The sequence below is a fragment of the Phaseolus vulgaris genome, chromosome 2, assembly GCF_000499845.2.
Source record: "Phaseolus vulgaris cultivar G19833 chromosome 2, P. vulgaris v2.0, whole genome shotgun sequence".
NCBI classification, from domain to species: domain Eukaryota; kingdom Viridiplantae; phylum Streptophyta; class Magnoliopsida; order Fabales; family Fabaceae; genus Phaseolus; species Phaseolus vulgaris.
Window position 1 is genome coordinate 39,543,826 of NC_023758.2, and position 19,997 is coordinate 39,563,822.

The 19,997-nt window shown below is 29.0% G+C and overlaps 1 protein-coding gene across 2 annotated transcripts; it reads right to left on the reverse strand.

Annotated features, from left to right (window-relative positions):
* Positions 1-8,092: 8,092 nt before the first annotated feature.
* On the reverse strand, positions 8,093-18,453 carry LOC137811996 (katanin p80 WD40 repeat-containing subunit B1 homolog KTN80.1-like). Of its 2 annotated transcripts, XM_068613863.1 has the most exons (19): positions 18,200-18,426; positions 17,476-17,606; positions 16,301-16,418; positions 15,772-15,998; positions 15,574-15,676; positions 14,814-14,884; positions 14,172-14,246; positions 13,942-14,085; positions 13,449-13,623; positions 12,987-13,175; positions 12,148-12,204; positions 11,795-12,066; positions 11,080-11,196; positions 10,755-10,829; positions 10,513-10,625; positions 9,206-9,322; positions 9,053-9,121; positions 8,574-8,640; positions 8,093-8,387 (listed from the first exon to the last, which is right to left on the reverse strand). In XM_068613863.1, the coding sequence occupies exons 1-18, from the start codon at positions 18,222-18,224 to the stop codon at positions 8,574-8,576; spliced, it is 2,145 nt and encodes a 714-aa protein (XP_068469964.1). In that variant the 5' UTR covers positions 18,225-18,426; the 3' UTR covers positions 8,093-8,387. The 2 variants fall into 2 exon arrangements, with proteins under 2 accessions (XP_068469964.1, XP_068469965.1); XM_068613864.1 differs by lacking the exon at positions 12,987-13,175 and having other exon boundaries at positions 8,093-8,640; positions 18,200-18,453.
* Positions 18,454-19,997: the final 1,544 nt, after the last annotated feature.

Consider the following 19,997-nt stretch of genomic DNA (forward strand, 5'->3'; position numbering starts at 1 on the left):
TATAATTATCTTTTTATTTTTATATTTAAAGTTAATATTCATTTTAATACAGTGATTTTTTTTAAAATTAATTTTATTTTTTAGTTTATTAAAAATGTTTAATTTGATTTCTTCTCTTTAACTTTCATCAACAGTGTGATAAACTTAACGAAAGGGACTAAACTAAATATTTAAAAAATAAAATTGGATCAAATTGATTTTTTTAAAAACATTATAGTAAATTAAATATTGATCCCAAATATAAGAATAAAAAAGGTAATTATACCTTAAAATTAATTAAAAAATAATAATAACTAAACGATTCAATAAGTAAAGATAAAAAGAAAATTGGTTTTTTTATTTTATATAAAAACTTGTTATAAATTCTTATTAATATTTCAATAATAGATTTTAAATAAATAGGAACCTATAAATAGAAATTGGACTTACATTTTTTAATTCATTATATAGTATAAGATTGATTGTTTGATTGGACTTATGAAAATAATTATCAAGTAAGTGTTCTTTAAAACATGTTTCAATCAAAGTAAGAGGAACTAATAATTCAAATTAAGTAAGTAATGGTTCTTTTATAGATAATTTACATGGAACTTAAAAATATGTGAATTTTATGATAAAATCTTAGATTGTAATGGATTTTCTATTGTATTGTATGTTGAGCTTACGAAGTATGAAATAATTATATAAGTGAAAATATATTTCAAAAACGTTGAGTTAGAGTTGTTTAGACGCTTAGGTCAATAATCATTTGAGTAATGGGTTGTCAATCAGGTGAGACTCAAGCGTTACATAGTCATTGTACATATCACCTTACATCACTCAGATAACGAAAATAATAATAATGAAAATAAAACCAATATTATTTTATAATATTAATATTAAATTAATATTTATTAATATTATTTTTAATAAATTAATAATAATATTTTTAATGTTATCCAAAAATATAAATTTGTAGATACGGATAGGTGAATAATATTAAAAATAATCATAATAATAATATTAATATTAATAATATTATTAATCACATTAATTACAATATTAATAAAATTAATTACAATATTAATAACATTAATTATAATATTAATAAAAATATTAATATTAATATTTATTAATGTTGTTATTAATAAATTAATCATAGTATTTATTAATAATATTGATAATATTAAAAATATTATTAACAATATTAATAATATTATTATTGTGTTTTTTATTTATTGTTATTATTATGGTTATTATTAGTTAGTGAGTAATAATTTGTGTATAATATTCAATTTTCTGATAAATACATATTTATGGGTGATAATTTATATATAATGTTAAATTTATTTATAGATATATTTGTGGATGATAATTTATATATAATATTGAATTTATTTATGTATATAAATTTGTGAATAATAATTTATAAACAAATTTAAATTTTTTTATAATGTATATCTATGCGATTTTTTTGGTGAGGTGTTACCGTGTTACACTAATGAAACATATTATAAAGTAAAATAAAATGCATAATTGAATTAAACAAGAATAGGTTCTAAAATATTTCATACATAAAAAAAATAAAATTATCACATCAATTTTTCTTTCTTTCACTATATAACATTTAGGGATCACCATAGATAAATTCCGAATTAGGATAGTGTAATATTATGTATAAGTTCAATACATCAATACAAAAACTAATTAAAGTTAATATAAATTTTCACTATTATGTTGTTCTTAGGTCAATTTTCACTATTATATTACCAACTTTTATATATATATATATATATATATATATATATAAATACTAGTATGTCAAAACATTCTGTAATTTAGAATAAAATTCAACGTATAATTCTTTTTCTTATTAGGTATCACTTATTAAATGCTTATTTATATATTTTAATAGCTCTGTTCAGATTTAACTACATCTTGTACTTAGATATGTATATCATTAAAATATAAATATTTTTATTTAATAAATTAAAATTTTACTTTCAGATAATCTAAAATAACATTTAGAATATTCAAACACAAAAAAAAATTAAACATAAAATAAAATTAAAAGCAACTGATATGTATTTGAGTCATTCAAACATATATTATATATATCTAACAATATTTTAAACATAATTATTTTAAATTTAAATTATATATTGCCATTACTTACTTTATATATATAATTTTTATAAAAAAAACTAAAAAGTTTAAAAAGAAGATAAATTAAATTTTGAAAGATTTTCATAAACGAATTTAATTTTTTTTTCCATTGAAATATAATATTCACAATGCTGGAACATCATGTTATCATTTTATCTTAAATTATAAAACATATAATTTTAATATATACTACCCAAAGTTATTAAATAGAAATTAATTTTAGATAAAAATAATAATTAGTTACTACATTGACTAAATTAGAGACCATCTTATAATCTAAAAAAATTATAGGTATCTAAAATAATTTTTATTATTAATAAAAATTTATATAACAGTTTTTAAATTGGTTTTTAACTATTAGCTACTAACTACTTTATATGCTAAATTAGTCTCTATCAGCCTTTTAGAGACTAATTTAGAGTCTAAAATATTTATAGCTAAAATCTTATAGTTAATTTAGATATCAATTTAAAAACTATTTTATAAACTTTTATTAATAATAAAAATTACTTTAGATATCAATAATTTTGTAATCTCTAAAATAGTATCTAATTTAGTCAATATAATGATTAATTATTTTTTTGTCTTTAAGTTTGATTGATATTTAATAGTTTTCTTGTAGTAATATTGAAGCACATATTAAATATTAGTTGCTAAACTTATAAATTCTTATCACTATAAATACATCACATAATATATTTCCAAACACATCTAATCAAGATTGGATGACTTCTAGAAGACAAGTATTGAATACACCATATATTAATAAAATTATATATACACAACTAATAATATTGAAAAGTACTTTAAAATTATTAAAATATCATATCAAAAGAGAATATCAATAGATCGATGTATCTTCACTTTAGTGATATTGCTCAGTAAGAGACAAAATTGACATTTGTCCTAACTCAAATGATATGTGTTTGAGTGGTGAGACTCATTACTTAAGTAACTACTCTTAAGTGCTTAAGTGATGTTCATTTAAGAAGATATATAATTGATAGGAATTCTTCGTGATTTGTGTGAGAAACAAAACTTAATGTTGTACCTCGCATGAACTACATGATACCACATAACTGATAAGATTTATCAAGTGATACTCAATAACTTAAGCAAGAAAATATTATAAAATAATCCAATTTTAGTTATCATATAACAGTTTTAAGACTAAACCATCGTTTGATATATATATATATATATATATATATATATATATATATATATTCTATATCAACAAATCAAAAATAATGTTTTGAAATAACCAACTTAATCATTTAATTTCAAACTACTCCATATAAATTATGTTAAAAACCAAACCTGTAATGATATCAAGTTCTCAAAGTTATCTAAAACATTAAAATCCAATTCAAAACAATTATTCAATTCCAAAATCATAAACTTAACAACAATATAAAATGAACGCATTTATCCTTACCACAAACATTCGATCTATATCATATAATAATATTTTAAGTTTTTTTATCCTAATATATTTGCAATTCACTAATACAAATTTTAATTCAAATAATTCAGCCAGTTGAAATTCAACCTACAACTCAAACAATTTTTAATAATATCAACATGTAAATCTAATATATACTCTAAGGAAAATGATACTTTCACAACCTTAAAATTGTATATAATTCTTAATGAGATGAGTTTAGAAATAAATATATAATAAAAGATAAATTTGTAATTAAATAATATAAAAAAATATATTAAAATAATAGTAAAAAATTGTATTATGATTATATAAAAAATGTGAGTTGTCAATGTATCATTACCCTATACCCAATAACCTTTATACTAGTTTCTTTTATACTTTCATGACTTAATTCAAATTTCAATGTTAACTTCTCTTTCGTGAAAACACCTTGATATTCACACAATCTAATCCTGGATAAAAAAAATGAGTGAAAAATGTTTATACGTCCTTTCCAGTTTGTTTTTAAGAAGTTAAATCTAAAAAAAAAACATAACATCACAAATCACAAACTTAGACTAATCATAATTTATCTTTTTTTGTCAATCACACCAAAGACTACATGTTACGAAAGAAGAGAACTTAAAATGGGTTTTTGATCATGATGAGGTTTTTTTTTTTTGGTTTTTATCAAAATGGTGTCCGTTTAAAAAAAATTACAAATTTAGGCAAGTCGTGTCAATTTGACATGACTTCATATGCACAAATCGCCCCAATTTGACACGATTCTGCCATGTCATAATGAAGTCGTGCCAATTTGGCACGATTTCTGTTCTGTCATACTGAAGTCGTTCCAACTTGCCACGACTTCTGCCATGTCATAATTTTTTTTTTAAATTTTATTGTTTATATATTGGGTTGTAAGTTATGTAATGTAAAAAATTAATTTGATACATAATTTTCTAAGAGTGTTAGTTTTAAGGAACAAAAAATTGAATAATCGTGTATCACAATTATTCATTTTTTTTTTGAAGTAATAATTTTTTTTATCACAATTCAAATAATACATTTTTAAACCTGTTTATTTTTTTTAATGTCATTTATATTAAAATATAAAAAGATATAAGTACTGTAATTATTTTGAAATAATTAAATAATTTAAAAATAATTATATAAATTTAAATAAGTCAAATAATATAAATAATTTTTAATTATTTTGAAATAATTAAATAATTTAAAAATAATTATATATCCAATTTTTTGTTCCGTAAAACTAACACTCTTAGAAAATTATGTATCAAATTAATTTTTAACATTACATAACTTACTACCCAATATATAAACAATAATTTTTTTTAAAAAAAAATTAAAATGTGGCAGATTCGTGCCAAGTTGCACGACTTCATTATGACAGGATAGAAGTCGTGCCAAGTTGGCACGACTTCAGTATGACAGGGTAGAAGTCGTGCCAAGTTGACACGACTTTAGTATGACATGGCAGAGTCGTGTCAAATTGGAACGATTTGTGCATATGAAGTCGTGTCAAATTGGTACGACTTGCCTAAATTTGTAATTTTTTTTAAATGAACTCCATTTTGATAAAAAAAAATAAAAAAATAACTCCATCATAGTCGAAAACCCACTTAAAATCCTAAGAGACAAAAAAAAACTTACCCAAAAAATGTTCTTCTTTAAATGAGTTAAATATGTTCTCAACTATCTCTCACTTGTGGATTGAACAAGAAAAAAAAGGAAGAGAATTGTAAAAAATATTTAGAAAACGGTAAGGAAGAGGATTGTAAAAAATATTTAGAAAACGGTAAAAAAAACAAAATTTTAAATTTTTTGAAAGACGTTAGTTTCACAAAAATGAAGAATACATTATTTTAGATTTCTTATAACATTTAGAATTAACTTAAAACAATTATCATTCTTCAACTTTAAACTCTCTCCTCCAATACTCTTAAAAACATGTAATTACAAAGATAACATTCTTTAACCTTCAATATGATAAAAAAAATTAAATTAAATTATTATCATGGAAGAGTAAAAGAGAGACAAAAAAAAATGACACATATTCACCCTCACGATAGAGTTATATTCAATTGTCTAATTACTCTAATTATATCAATCCACTGTACTTTAATTTTTATAAGATTTTTACAAGAAAACTAGAAAGAACACATGCAAACATTAATATCTTAAACTTTTATATCCTTCCACACATTGTGAAACCTTATTATAAGAAATATTTTAACAAGCCTTGACAAGAACAAACATACTAAAAATATTAGAAAAAGAAACAAGATCACCTAAAAAAGTTGTAGGACATAAATGAAAACAAAAAATATAATGTGATATCCAGTATGATTTCTCAAATAAAGTTCTTCAAGAAATTAATCTAGTAGAACAAATCACTAAATTGTTTCTATTAAATGTAAAGCTCTTTTCATTTGTTTATAACGGTTCTCAAACTTTCACCAATTGAGTCCTTGGAAAGAGCATGGAATTGCTCATATATAAAGATGACAGTTTTAATCCATTAAAACAACTTTCGTTATCAAGAAGATATTTTTTAATGAATTACTTTGTGTTTTTAATTTATTAGTATCCCCAAATGAAGGGTTTTAAACTTATTTTAATTGATTGAACAATTAAAATAGAAGAACTCACATTATTAAAATTTTTAAGTGAAACTAATATATTAAAAATGTGTTTTTAATCAATAAAAATATTTTTCTTAACTTTAAGAACATTTTAATAAAATATTTTTTAATCCATTAAAAACTAAAAAAAGTACATTTTTATTATTTTTATTGCATATTCATACATAAAATATAATATGGTGCATAAATATAAAAGTAAAAATAGATTATATCTACAATTAACATTTTTTGTAATCATATTTTTTTAATTTAGACACAGTACAAATAAATTAATTTTTTGCTATTAAATCGCTCAAACGTATCAAACAATATTCAAACATAATATTAAAAACTCAACCTTAATTCTTTCAAATATAAGTCACAATAACAGAAAAGAAAATGAAACCTAATCCTCTAATATAATATTTTTAAATCAAGTTTAAATTATTTAAAATAATTATTTACATATAAGTAGAGAGAAGGGATAATTACTATGATATTTGTAGTCACATATTTATTAAACTTTACAAGTAAATACTCACCCAAAGCTCATCCTCAAATAAGTGGATATTTTCGTTATCTATTTACATATATTTTTGCAGGATATATTTTTGTAGGTACTTATAAAGTATGGATAAACATGTTTTTTAAATCATTCCAAAAAATCTTGGCAACATGAACATAGATACATAGATGATACTTTCAACAATCTCTCTTGTGACATATCTAAGATAATATTATCCCGTTGGATGTTTTATAGGCTTCATATCTGGGATCCTCTTGCTTAGGAATCTTTATGCTTCCATCAACAAATTTTGATTTAATTTGGAGAGAAGTGCATGCCTCAACTCCACAAATGATATTTGACTTCACTCAGCTGTAATGAAGTAAGAATCATACTTGAATTTTCTCAAGGATACAACTAATATGGACTCAAATATTTGAAAGAGCAATCCATTATGTATTGGATTTATGTTGTTGAAGATTTCATACAAGAAAACGACCATGAACAACAAAGAAAAACCAAAAAATAACAAGAAACAAGGGAAGCGCAGAACAAATGCATAACAACATTTAACTTGCTCCAATACCATATTAAATATGATTTTCCATGTTTATAACACGACTAGATGTATCTCTTGACAACACAATTCATTAACATATTAAACTCATAAAAAAAATACTTTAACTTCATTTACTACATAATACAAAAACACACCCTAGGACACATAAGGGTCTCTTATAAAGAAAGTCAAAACAACAAAAGGACAGAAAAAGATGTTCAACAAACACACCCCAAGTAAAAGTAGAGAGGTGAATTATTCAATCACTAATTTAGAAAACATAATACGGATCTCACTTCAATAATTAGTAATAATTTGAACCCAGGAGTAAACTTTTGGGCTGGGGTGTACAAAATTCACTATCTAACGAAATTACTTGTAATGAAATCAACAATTTAGAATTGATCGTTGTGGAATATAAAATCGAGATTTTGTGAGAAATTTCAATACAAGGATTGTTAAGTTTTCCTAAGAAACTTAACTTCAGCCATACAAATACTATATAGTAAACTATTAAAAAAGCTGACACATTGGAAAAAAGATCACAACTTTAGTCACGTCAACTTAATCTATTTGTCCAAAATGATGGCTTCATGGTGTTATTCAGGTAGTTGTAATGTAAAAGGAAAACAATGGTGTTTACCAACTCACAAAACTCTGATCAACAAAGATAGAAAAAACCTTTTCACCAAACTCTATATTACCTTCAAATGAAATCATTCGATATTACCTTCATTCTATTATTTTTCTAAACGGTCCATTTTAAATTGGTTTCACAATGTTAATCTGCCTAGTATTCAATAAATTGAGCATTGTAAGATGTAAATCTAGTTAGCATCATATTTGCAATTTCTGATCACTCCATTTTTCTGACAGAAGAAGTTTGAGTACTTCGATCCACAAAAAGATACATAATAAGGAATCTTGCACAGCTACTAAATACAGCAGACTGATACATATACTCATTTTGCACTAGGCCATACCACGGAGCACCAAAACCCAGTTGAGAAACAAAACATACAGGTAGAAGACCAGCACATGTTAGGAACAGAATACTAGAGCAGGGTTGAAGACCAAAATACTTTTAGACGACTGCTTCCCTACCACCTTCAAGCATCAAAACACAAGGTCAAACAATTTATTCAGATATCTCACATCCCATTTGTTATATCTGCCACTAAACAGATCTGATGACAACCGACACTTTTATGTTTTGTACACAGTTCAGCTAATGATTATGTTAAGCCAAATCGATCATTCTTATACTGTTGTCTGAAGTTCACATAACAGCACCTATAGTAAGGGTTGTTGAAGAACTAAATTTAGCTCTTGGGCATACTTGGCCAATACGCCACCGCTCCTGCAACAAAAAACACCATGAACATTTCATATAAAAATTGCGACACCACCTCCATCCAAAATCTTAAAGCAATAGCTATGTGAGTCTTATTCTTTATATGATGGTCAACTTTTTCATTTCAACTTAATATGGAATTCAAACTCATATTTGGATTCCTAATAATATGTGATGAGACAGATTGAGAATCAACAACATTAAGTTGTTTAACAAAACTGAGAGGAATTGATGCTTAATAAAATGTGAAGCAAAACAGAAATGCAATGTACTAAAATCTTGCCATAAAAATAACAAGTTTAAAATACAGAAATTAGAAACTGGCAGAACTTTTTAGTTCTCTATTGTAAAACCATCAATCTGCAACAATGACTTTAATATATGTATGTCTGGGCAACACTAAAGTTTACATGATTACCTAATTAATATTGGAAGAATCATTCGGATCTTTTGCAGTTGCATAAAACACTGATTGGAGCATTCTCGCCTGGTCTCAACATTTAAAATTAGGTTCACTCACAGAAACCTCATGAGATAATGAAAGCTGAGATTAGTTGAAGATGAAGGGCACCTTTGTTCCCCATGAAGATCAACCCCAACAGAGGGAGGAGCAGAAATAGTTGAACGTATTGTTGGACCAAAAACAACAACAAGCTTCAGCAGCATATCTAATGACACCTTCACATGTCTGCACTGGGAGAATAGAGTTAGGTATAGGGAATTTTACAATTTTTAAGACATGAAATTTGATTTATTTATTTATTTTGGATTAAGTATTTCAATTACCATCAAATGCAAACAATGATTTCAACACAAAACAATAATTAATAATTCAAAAATATATATTTTTTTAATCAATCATGGTTAATATTATTTTCTGATCAAAGTCTGTTAAGATTTTTTTCAGGACAAAACTTTTACTCAATTGTAATCAACCAAAATTGTTTTCCGTTGATAATTATTTATGCTAACATCAATCACAATTATTTTTACACATTGTTGGTTGGATTTTTTTTCTGACTTTTTCATTGATGACAACTAAAAATTTGTCCTCGCTGACATTGACCAAAAATAATCTGAGTGAATGTTAGCTAAAAGTTTTTTTCCTAGTCAACACTAGAAAAAATATCTCAACCAAACTATTGACAAAGAATAACATTTGTGTGAAAAGATGAAAAAAGATCACTACAAACATCAACAAAATAATAATGAAATGCAATAATTAAAAAAAATCTAATTCACGTCCATAAAAAGATTATCACTCCAACACTGGTATAGAAAACCTATCAATATTAGTAAAAAAATTATAGTCAACATCAACTAAAAAGTAATCCTCTCAATATAGAAACCTATCAACATTAGTAAAAAAAACTCTAGTCTACATCAACTAAAAAGTAATCCTCTCAACAATGCTCATGACACCTCAATCAAAATCAAGTTGATAAAAAAGTACAAAAAATATGAAGTCGAAATTTATGTCAAAATTTGAAATTTTCTAATTTTGACTAATCCAATTACTCTTAAAATTATAAAGTTCCTTACCTAAAGAACATGTTTGTCATAAAACATTTCAAATCCACCGTTAATGTTTACCAGAACATCTAGGGTCATTTTTCAGCAAAGGCCACCATCATTAGGAACAACAGATCTCACTAAGAGGTCCGCTATATGAATCACATGTCATTGGGTTTAATTAAAAGATCAAAATCCTCAGTGATATGCAAGATCAGTAAGAACATGCATTAGAATTCAAACTGCTTTCGTGAAGTCACAGCCTACAAACTAGAAACCATACGCTTGATGAAGCTAAACACGAGGCCTCATCTAGTTGCATTTTCCAGCATGAATTTTCCTAACACCATGTTAATAAAGAATTACCTTTCTATTTTGCTATCCACCAAACCTGTGAGCACAGGAAGTAAGCAAGAAAACAAATCTAACGTGAAAATCTCCATCTTCTCAACAAGGACACTGATAACATCAGCTTGAACCTACATCGGAGGAAGTTATCTTCAATACTATATATTCAATAACAAAGCCATAAATAACTAGTTAAAGCATTTTAATACAGAACAGACAAATGGCGAAATGACACATGGCCACTTTAAAAAAATACGCACAGATTGATCAGCCAGCTTTCTCAAAGCACTGATGGCACCTTTAATATCGTTACTTTCCCAAAAATGTCGCACTACCTGCAAGTGCACATTAACGACTTGGTGAACGGCATTGGTTTACTGATGGCACATTCAGTATCATTTCTTTCTAAATTTGGCTTCTTTAAAGCACGGGTAAAGTATTTTCAATAGCAGATATTAGTACATATGTTAAGAACCTGTATTGAACTAGAGATATAAGACCAAATTATAGTATACAAGTGATGCAAATCTCACATACTTTCTTAAAATGATATGATGATATTTATATCTGACTATCTAAACTCACCTGTAATTTTGTCAAACGTGATCGCAGGTTACTTACTGTGGCATCATGAATTTGCATCAGACCTTCAATTATTTCTCCATCATTCGCAGAATTTGAACTCCTTCCAAACTCTGCTTTCTGACATTATATAACATGATATAGTTGAAAACCAATGCAACAATTTGTAAAACGTGATAACAGCTTGACCCAAAAAATAGAGTGTGAACTACCCATTCTTTCAATATTATAGGTTTCATAGTTAGACCCAACAACCACGGAAACCAACACGAATAGAATAAAAAATATTGATCAATGGTCCAAACTGCCAAGGATAAAAAGGTGGTCAAGAAGAGGTTCGATTCCAGAGAAAATATCAGAAGCCTAATTACTAAAATTGTGATGCCATGTATACTTTCAGAGCCTGTCTTTAGTCAAATCAAAGATTTCTAAACCTTCAATGATATTCTTACAAGATTTGAATAGAAATGGAAATTGATGGTTTTCATGTTTGGGCCAGGTGGATGTCCAAACCTATGAACAATTTCCTTTCTTTTCCACTGAGCACCTTTCCACCGAACATGCCTGAGGGAGAAAAATAAGCAACAGATACATGTATTTCAAGTCTAGCATCCTATTTCAATTGGATTAGCTTCTTTCTTATAAGTCATAAAGTAGACCACCACAGATAAGGTTTAGAGTTCCATAAATCTTGTCTTTTGTCAAGCTAGAATTTTACCAAGAAGTTAGTAGGCTTATCAGTTTCACTGGTTGTGTTGGGAACAGTGGGCATATTCTTTTTATCTTCGCTGAAAGGAATGATTTCCCCCTTTTCAGATGTTGAGGTGGTGGTGATGGGGGATGCATTAGTTTGATCTTCTTTGAGAATATTTTCCCTATTTTCAAATGTTGTCGTGGGAGTTGCATTATCTTGATCCTCCTTGGTTGGAGTTATTTCCTTTCTTTCAAACCTCTCAACCAAAGAACGTGTCCTTCCTTGAGATGTAGCAACTGCCAAAGGAGAATTTTAATATATTCAGTTTCCAGGGGTTTTCTTAGCGCATAAAACTACATTGATGGGTTATGGCAAACCTCCATTGACATATTTAACTGGACTAATGACTTTGCTGTAAGAAGAGGATTGATTACCTGAAATATAATAAAATATTAATCATGGATGACCATATGGTATTTTCCCATATTAACAATGATTTAATAATACACATGGCATGCCACGTTTTTTTAAAAAAGTAGACAATCTAAATGTCAGAATCACTTTATTAACACACATAAAAGAGTTTATCTGTCAAGAGACTTGAGAGTGTTGTCTAACAGTTTACTCAATATTTTTCAGGAGATTGAAGTCAGAAATAACAAGCGTAACTTTTCCTGAAAAATAAGAAGCATATTCTAGACATAATGAATGGATGAGAAACAGCATATGATTAAATTGGCTTATTCGAGTATATAAGTCTGGGATCAAAGTGAAAAGTTGTTATTCAACTAATGAGAAGTCAAATATAGTTCAGGGCAATGATGTCAGACACTAATTAGCCCATGATAACCAAGAGAATGGTGGGGAAGTTAGCTCATTTTTTGTTGAAATAGAAACATAAACTAGAGAAAGGAAATTGCAAGAATAAGATTAAAGAAATATAGGAGTTGGCTCCACTAAGGGGAGCTCTTGCTTTAGAGGGAAGAGAGAGGAACCTAAGTAATTGATGAGACAATAAATTGTTGCTGCTACATGCACATATATAACAAATGGTGGACATGTTAAATCTATGCCTGGATTTTATTAACAGTTGAGAACATGAGATGTCACACTTCTCTCTACAGTGAACTACCCATTTTAGAGGATCCGAATCCAGAAATGTAATCAGTAATGACTTGTATTTGACCTACATATTGATTTGACAGAAAAAACTTACATTTCTCTTTTTCAGAAAATCTATCTGGTGTTAAAGTTTTTTCAAACTTCTCTGTGACACTCTTAGTAGGATGTTTATCCTCAATAGATTCTCTGACTTCATTATGGGATCCAAGCTTCATTTCAAAGTTAGGATCATTTGCACCGACAGAGTTGCTTATAGTATCAACAGATTTTCTAGAATCAATATCTGATGAAAGTCGATCAAAACATCAAATATAATAAGAAGCTTTATATGCAAAAAAATAAAATAAAATTGAAAATACATTAGTGGGGGAGTATTCAGAATTACAAAAAAAAAAAAACAGACATGGGAAATGCTTATACTTTACTAAAAAAACTCCTCTAAAGTGAGCTCATGTATACTTTATGGAGCAAACTTTATTTTGAAAGCTTCATTCATTCATAATTTTGACGAAGCCATGTGTAATATCAAGGGAAGACAAGAAGGTCGGTGGCTTACAGTCTATATATATATTCTTTATCTCTTTTGACTCGTTGTCAGGAGAGACACTGCACAACCCAAAAGTTCCCACACCATATTCTATTTTCTCCATTTGCCTTCCCTGGAGACTAAGCTTATGCTCTGTGCTTTCTTTTTTCTCAGTTTCCAAGCCACCACCATATGGCTTGATAAGCTGATGCATTAAAAATAACAATCAGAATGATAGCCAACAGAGAATAAATTATAGAAAACGCATCTCAAGTTAGTTTATTGTGTTGTTTGCTGACTAACAAGGATGCCATGACATTCATCATTGAGATAGAAACATCAGGAAATGGTGGCTTTGCATTTAAAACTAGCAATTAACATCATAAAATTCACAACGGCAGCCAGCCAGCCACATAGTAGGAATTCTACACTCATAGTATTTTAGCTAAATATAATTAACACAGAGATATCAAAATTGATCGAGAAAAAACATATAAACTAATCTATTGAGAGTGAGTCCTACCGAAATATCTGATACCCATACTCCAACAGAATTACTGTAGAATGAGCAACCCAAAAGCTTCCCATCATGAATGCATAGGTCACCAAGTGTTGTCCATCCCATGTCAACAGCATCATGGCATATCACAGGTTCCCATGAATACACCTACAGTAATTGAGAATTGGATATGATATCTTTAACACGTTCAAGTTTATCATTATAATCTAATTATTGGAACAGACAGTATGTACCTTCAAACTATCCTCAAGTCCAGCAAAAAGGGTCCTTCCATCCGGATGAAAAGTTATTGAGCGTACCCCTGAAACCTAATACGAGGTAATTATATTTACTAGAGTTTAGTATTTTGTATGAATTTTTGTGAGTCTGTGCATGTGCATACGCATGCATATCTTGGAAATAAATATACAAGGTTACATTAGAAGAAAGAAAAAACTAACAGACTACATTACAGAATATGACTTAAAGCACAAAACACAATACTTTATGTACATCCGTAGGATTAACAACAGGGCACGATACACTACAGATTTCAAGTTACAGAAACAAATTAACTTTGAAGTTTTTGAAGACTATAAAAAAATTGGGGAAATATTCTAGGTTACAACTAAAGTAATCATTTTGTAGTATTTAGAAACCACCCACAAAAATTATATGGCAAACTGGTAAAAAATGTGCCAAGCACGTTAACCATTGAAACAGGTTATCTAAGAGTTTCCACTTTCCATGAATGATAATAGTGGTATAAAACTGATTTGCAAAAAAAAACTCAATAGATAAGAGGCATGTTTGGAAGCAGAATTTATTATGATTTATAAATTGGTATAACTGATTCCTTTGAAACAGAAGAAAAACACTTTAGCAAGATTAGATACCTCATGTCTACTGGATCCAATCAGTTCAAAGGTTTCTAAATCCCAGAATTTCACTGTTCTGTCTGCCGAACCTGTAAATCAAATTATGAAATCTTACTTTTTTGCTCAATAACTATTTATGCCAAAATAACAGCTTAGATACTTCAAGGTCAATAGTAAAGTAAGAGCTGTGGCAGCAAAGACGAGATCCTTGTCAATAGTGATTGTGGTCATGATGACTCTATGCATCATGGCGTGTTTGGATATGTATGTTTGGGGATGTTCAACGTAAAATAATCTCGTAAGAATGAGTGTTGTTTGAATAGTAAATTACCTTTGGGTGCAAAATTTCTAGAATGGAAACTGTGCTTTCTGTTTTCTATAAATATACAAACTTCATTACATCCATATTAGTTACACTGAAAATAAAGTTCCCGAGTACTTTTATCTTTTTTTTTTTTCAAAATGCATTCTTGGCCCAAGCATGCATTTTGAGTTGTTAGCAAAACTAGATCTGATACCATGCAAAAAATGGTATGGGGGCTAGACCAAAATGCATTCTAGATAATCCCTAATTGAGTTTTTGAAGATGCTCAAATATGTCCTTGGTCCCTCCACATAATAGATGCATAAATTTTCATTAAGTTTGAACAACCATCTAGCCTAAGTAGATTATCATTTGGTGCACTAGAAACAACATTATAGTTATAAAACAAGAAACATCATAATTTTTTTTGGACATGCATGATCATCTATCGCTCCAAGCAGCTGTAAGGCACACCTGTAGCCAGAAGAAACTCGAGCGGATGGAAATCTAGGGACCTAATGTGTCCTTCATGGTACTTGAAGTCATGCAAGAGCTTTCCACCTGTTAGATCCCAGACCTGTATATTAATAAGTTAGATATGTAACTTTTCATAGAATAGTAGCAAGGGTTATACAGTTATAAGGTCTGCCACAGCAAACTTCATGCTATTACCTTTACAACATTATCAAATCCACCAGAAACAACCCAACGACCATCTGGACTGAATTTGATAGTACTGATGCCCTGGCTATGGTCCTTATATGTATGAATACACCCTTTTTTTCGGATATCCCAAATATTTAGATTAGTGTCTAAGGAGCCGGATGCAAAAAACTCTCCAAATGGATGAAACTCAACAGCAGTGCAATTAGATCTGTGTCCGGTAAGAGTGCGAAGCACTATACTTCAAGAACAATTGCATACATATTAGTGGTGTGCTGAGAAATTGGTAAATGCACGAACCTTACATTTCACCCATCAATTCAAAAACCTTAACTTGGACTGCTAATAGTTCTTCTAGATGCCAATATAATCCCATGCATGCAAAGTAGATAGTGTAACTCAATTCTTTAATCAAATAATTGCCTGTTTATGATCAGCAAGTTTGCACTTTTTCTCTAGTATAAAAGTCTGATGCCCTATAAATAACATCATTATACAGTATACAGTCCATCGATTCAGAATATACTAATTAACTTACTCTTTGCTTCCTCCAAATCCCAAAGCTTTATAACCCCCGATGATGCTCCAGAAAGAACCAAAACTTCGGCAGAGTCAAAAGTCACAGATTCTACTGTACTAGTGTGACCACACAAACTCTGCATATATTTACAATAAGATAACACTGTTAGGTTTTCAGCTCTACATGGTTATGCTGCTATCATAAGAAACTCAGACCCATATCACAAAGGGAACCCAATCAGAGAAAAAAAGTACAGATGATAGAATACTATGATATATGTATGGTTTGAAGTTTTGAGATTTAAGTGAGTTCCAAGATCTGTTTTATTCTGGAACTGCAAAAGAAGGAAGATAGCGATGTTGGAATAACCAGCAAGTAACAGTGCAGGCCTAGATAACTACCATGAAATCTGTTCGGATTGCCCAAAAACTAATATAAATCAAACCTGACATTCCCTATTTCAAGGATATTCGACTTTCAGGCTCAAAGTTTAGTTTATTCTCAAGAACTTTTTTCACTTTTCACTGCTTGCACGTTTGATATCATACAGTTCAATGTTAATTCATCTTGGTTTGATTCAAATTCTCATTTGCAACTTTCAAGCTAGTCATTTCACGAAAAACAATACTGGCATCAGTCTAGTACAATGATAATTGAAGTGGCCATTAAGGAAAATCGCTGTTTTGGTGAAAAGGGAATCTTGGCATCTGCGTATGTTTCTACTACTAAGCTACCTAGGTGTGTTGGTTGTGTCAAATATGCCTACACCATCTTACTGGATTGTACCAATGTAGTTAGTACAATCCCACATGCCCACACGATCCTTGAATCCCACAAAATATGTACAAGATGACATGAGAAAAGGTGATATATTTGGTAAATAGATGTAAAGGATCCTGATTTGGTAAAAAAGTTGTATAGATGATTACTTAATCTTGCTTCCTACCATCTCCATTATTGTTTTACCATGCCAGTTTCAGTCCAAGTTTAAGCTTATCAATTTATATTAACTGAAAGCAAGTCCTCAGTCAGAGCAATAATGCTTCAGTCACTACCATTACAATAACATAACTTGCAAGTTTCAACAAAGTGCACATAGGAAATAGATCTTCATTACTGCTTAACAATCCTGATTCCTACCTTAGCCATATTGCAATAAAAATGATAAAATACAAAGGCAACAATCAACTGACAATTAAAGAGGTTGCTTTCCCGATCATCCATAGATTGACATTGTAATCATCCCCTCCTGTAATGAAAAGGCGGTTCGCCTTCCTTCCAATTTTTAAGCAGTTTACATTCCCTGAATGAGCCACAAATTCCTCTACAGTTGACTGGCTAAGGAAAAAGCACATTATCAAAACAACCAAACATATACACTCCATAGACTGAATAACAGACTATTATTGGAAAAAAAAAATACAATCGAAGACCCCAATAAATTACAAAATCAGCATTTGGAGCTAAACAATTAAAAAACATTTCTTGAAATATCCTTTATCTTCTAGCAAAGCACTTTCATCAAAAGTAAGACAAATAAAATAAAGCAACATAAACATTAAAAACTGCAACTTGAAAGTATGCTTCATCAACCACTTTAACAATTCCTCAGCCACTAAAACAAGGGGGGGACCTAAAATTGTGAACTTTTTATCATAACTTCCAATTTGCTGATGAGCATCCAACATTTGCATCACCTCCCCCCGCTAGAGCTAACAAAACAAAAAGCATACACCTTACCTTGCCTCTTCCAGCAATGTACCATTTAAAACAACTTGGAAGTTCGAAGAATACAACTCACCCACATTTCTACAGAAACTAAGTCACTGGTAACAACAACCTTAATGGTAGAACCAGAAAGCATTTTCGGAAGCACAGATATTAATCAAAAGGAGAAACATGAACAACAAAGGATACGTAGTTTGTATCCTGTCTTCGCCATTAGTGTTGCTGGGAAAATGCAAAGGCAACTTGTGAAGCAGAAATGAAGTTCCTTTCCCCACAAATGAAGCAAATGAGGAGTTGGGTGAGCTTCTTCAGAAGGAAACTGAAAAATTTATCATGCTCAGTTTTAGCTAGGGAACTACTCTCTCAACAAACAAACCAACAAAAGAAAGAAGAGGCACAGCAATCATTAAACACTCAGAAATAAACTTTTTTTATTGTTATTTAACAGTAGTTTCAGTATTGTATGTCTTATGTGGGGAACACGTCGAGTAAAGAAAAGCAGTTGTCACTCAAACTCAGACCAATATTTACTGTTCGGACCAGAATACCCTTGCAGTTAATAATTTACCAAAAGCCCCTATTTTACATCTTCAGATATTCCTCACTGCTGAACACTTCTTTTCAGATCCTCTGCATTTTATGAAGGGATATAATATAACATCCCTCTTTTTCAATTCCATAAAGATCCTTCAACTAGTACTATTATTAACAAATAATTTTCTAAGCTAATAACTGTTAAAAATATATAAAATCTTACTGAGTATTTTTATATTCCTGGAATATTAATATTGCTTGCAAATGTATTTGTGCATTCAACAAGTTATAAATATAAAATATTATTTTGTAAAATATTTATTAAGTACATTTTTATTCATAAAAAGCAATTACATTTATTGGTTAACTAATTAAAAATATACTTTAATTTTGTTTCTTAAAATATAGTTGTATTATTTTTTTTTAGTCTTATATAGTATTTTGTTCAAAATCATTTTCATTAAAAAATACTTTATAAGAATTGAAAGTAAATCATCTACTACATATTGCAAGAAAATATATTTTACAAAAATTAAAACAAAATAAGAAAGATCAAAATAAATAAAAAATTACAGATGAAATATCGAGAAAAAATTTACTTACCAATATAAAATATAACTATATTTCATATATAAATAAAATACAGCAATATTTTTGGGACAGAAATATTAATTAATTTAATATTAAATTATAATACATTATTTGGAGAAAATTTTCACTCACTCATTTTCTTCCACCCCAAGCTTCTTCCTCTCCAAAGTCATCAAGAACATCATGTTTGGTGTTGATTCATGATTTCTTTGGAATCAATCGGTACACGTAACTGGACATGGCGAAATCTTGAAACGAATCAACCATTTCCTTATTTCCGGTGCAATTGAAGGGCTGCATGGCACGTTCTTGAGGAATCAAGATTTGGTGTGAGCAGCGAATTTGAAAATTAGTCCAATCAAAAATTGGTTTGACGATATGTGAATTAAAGAGAAAAGCAGTGATCAAGAGATTCAAGTACAAGAAGTTGTGTGGCAAGCAACGAAACATTACATTTGGATCCATTCATGGTGCATTTTGTCAATACGTAGCATGGTTTAATGTCTTTGATACTTTTCCAAACATGATGAAGTGCAGATTTGAAGCGATTAAACTCTCTTGCACGTTGAAGCAGTAGAATCAGGCTTGAATTCAAGAAGGTGTGAATTATGAGGAGAACAGGTCGAAATGTTGATCAACCAAGGTCTGTGACGGGCATGCAATTGAATGTTGTTGGCGCAAGCATCACTTCAGTGCATTCAAGAAGAGCTGGATCGATGTATTTTGTCGAGCACAAGGTGTGCATACTGTGATTTGAAGTGCTTTTGTTCAAACATTTCATCTAACAGTTTCATGACATAGGGATTTGGTGATCAATAGGTGTAACTCAAGGCAAGAACTAGTGTTTGGAGAATTTTTTTCA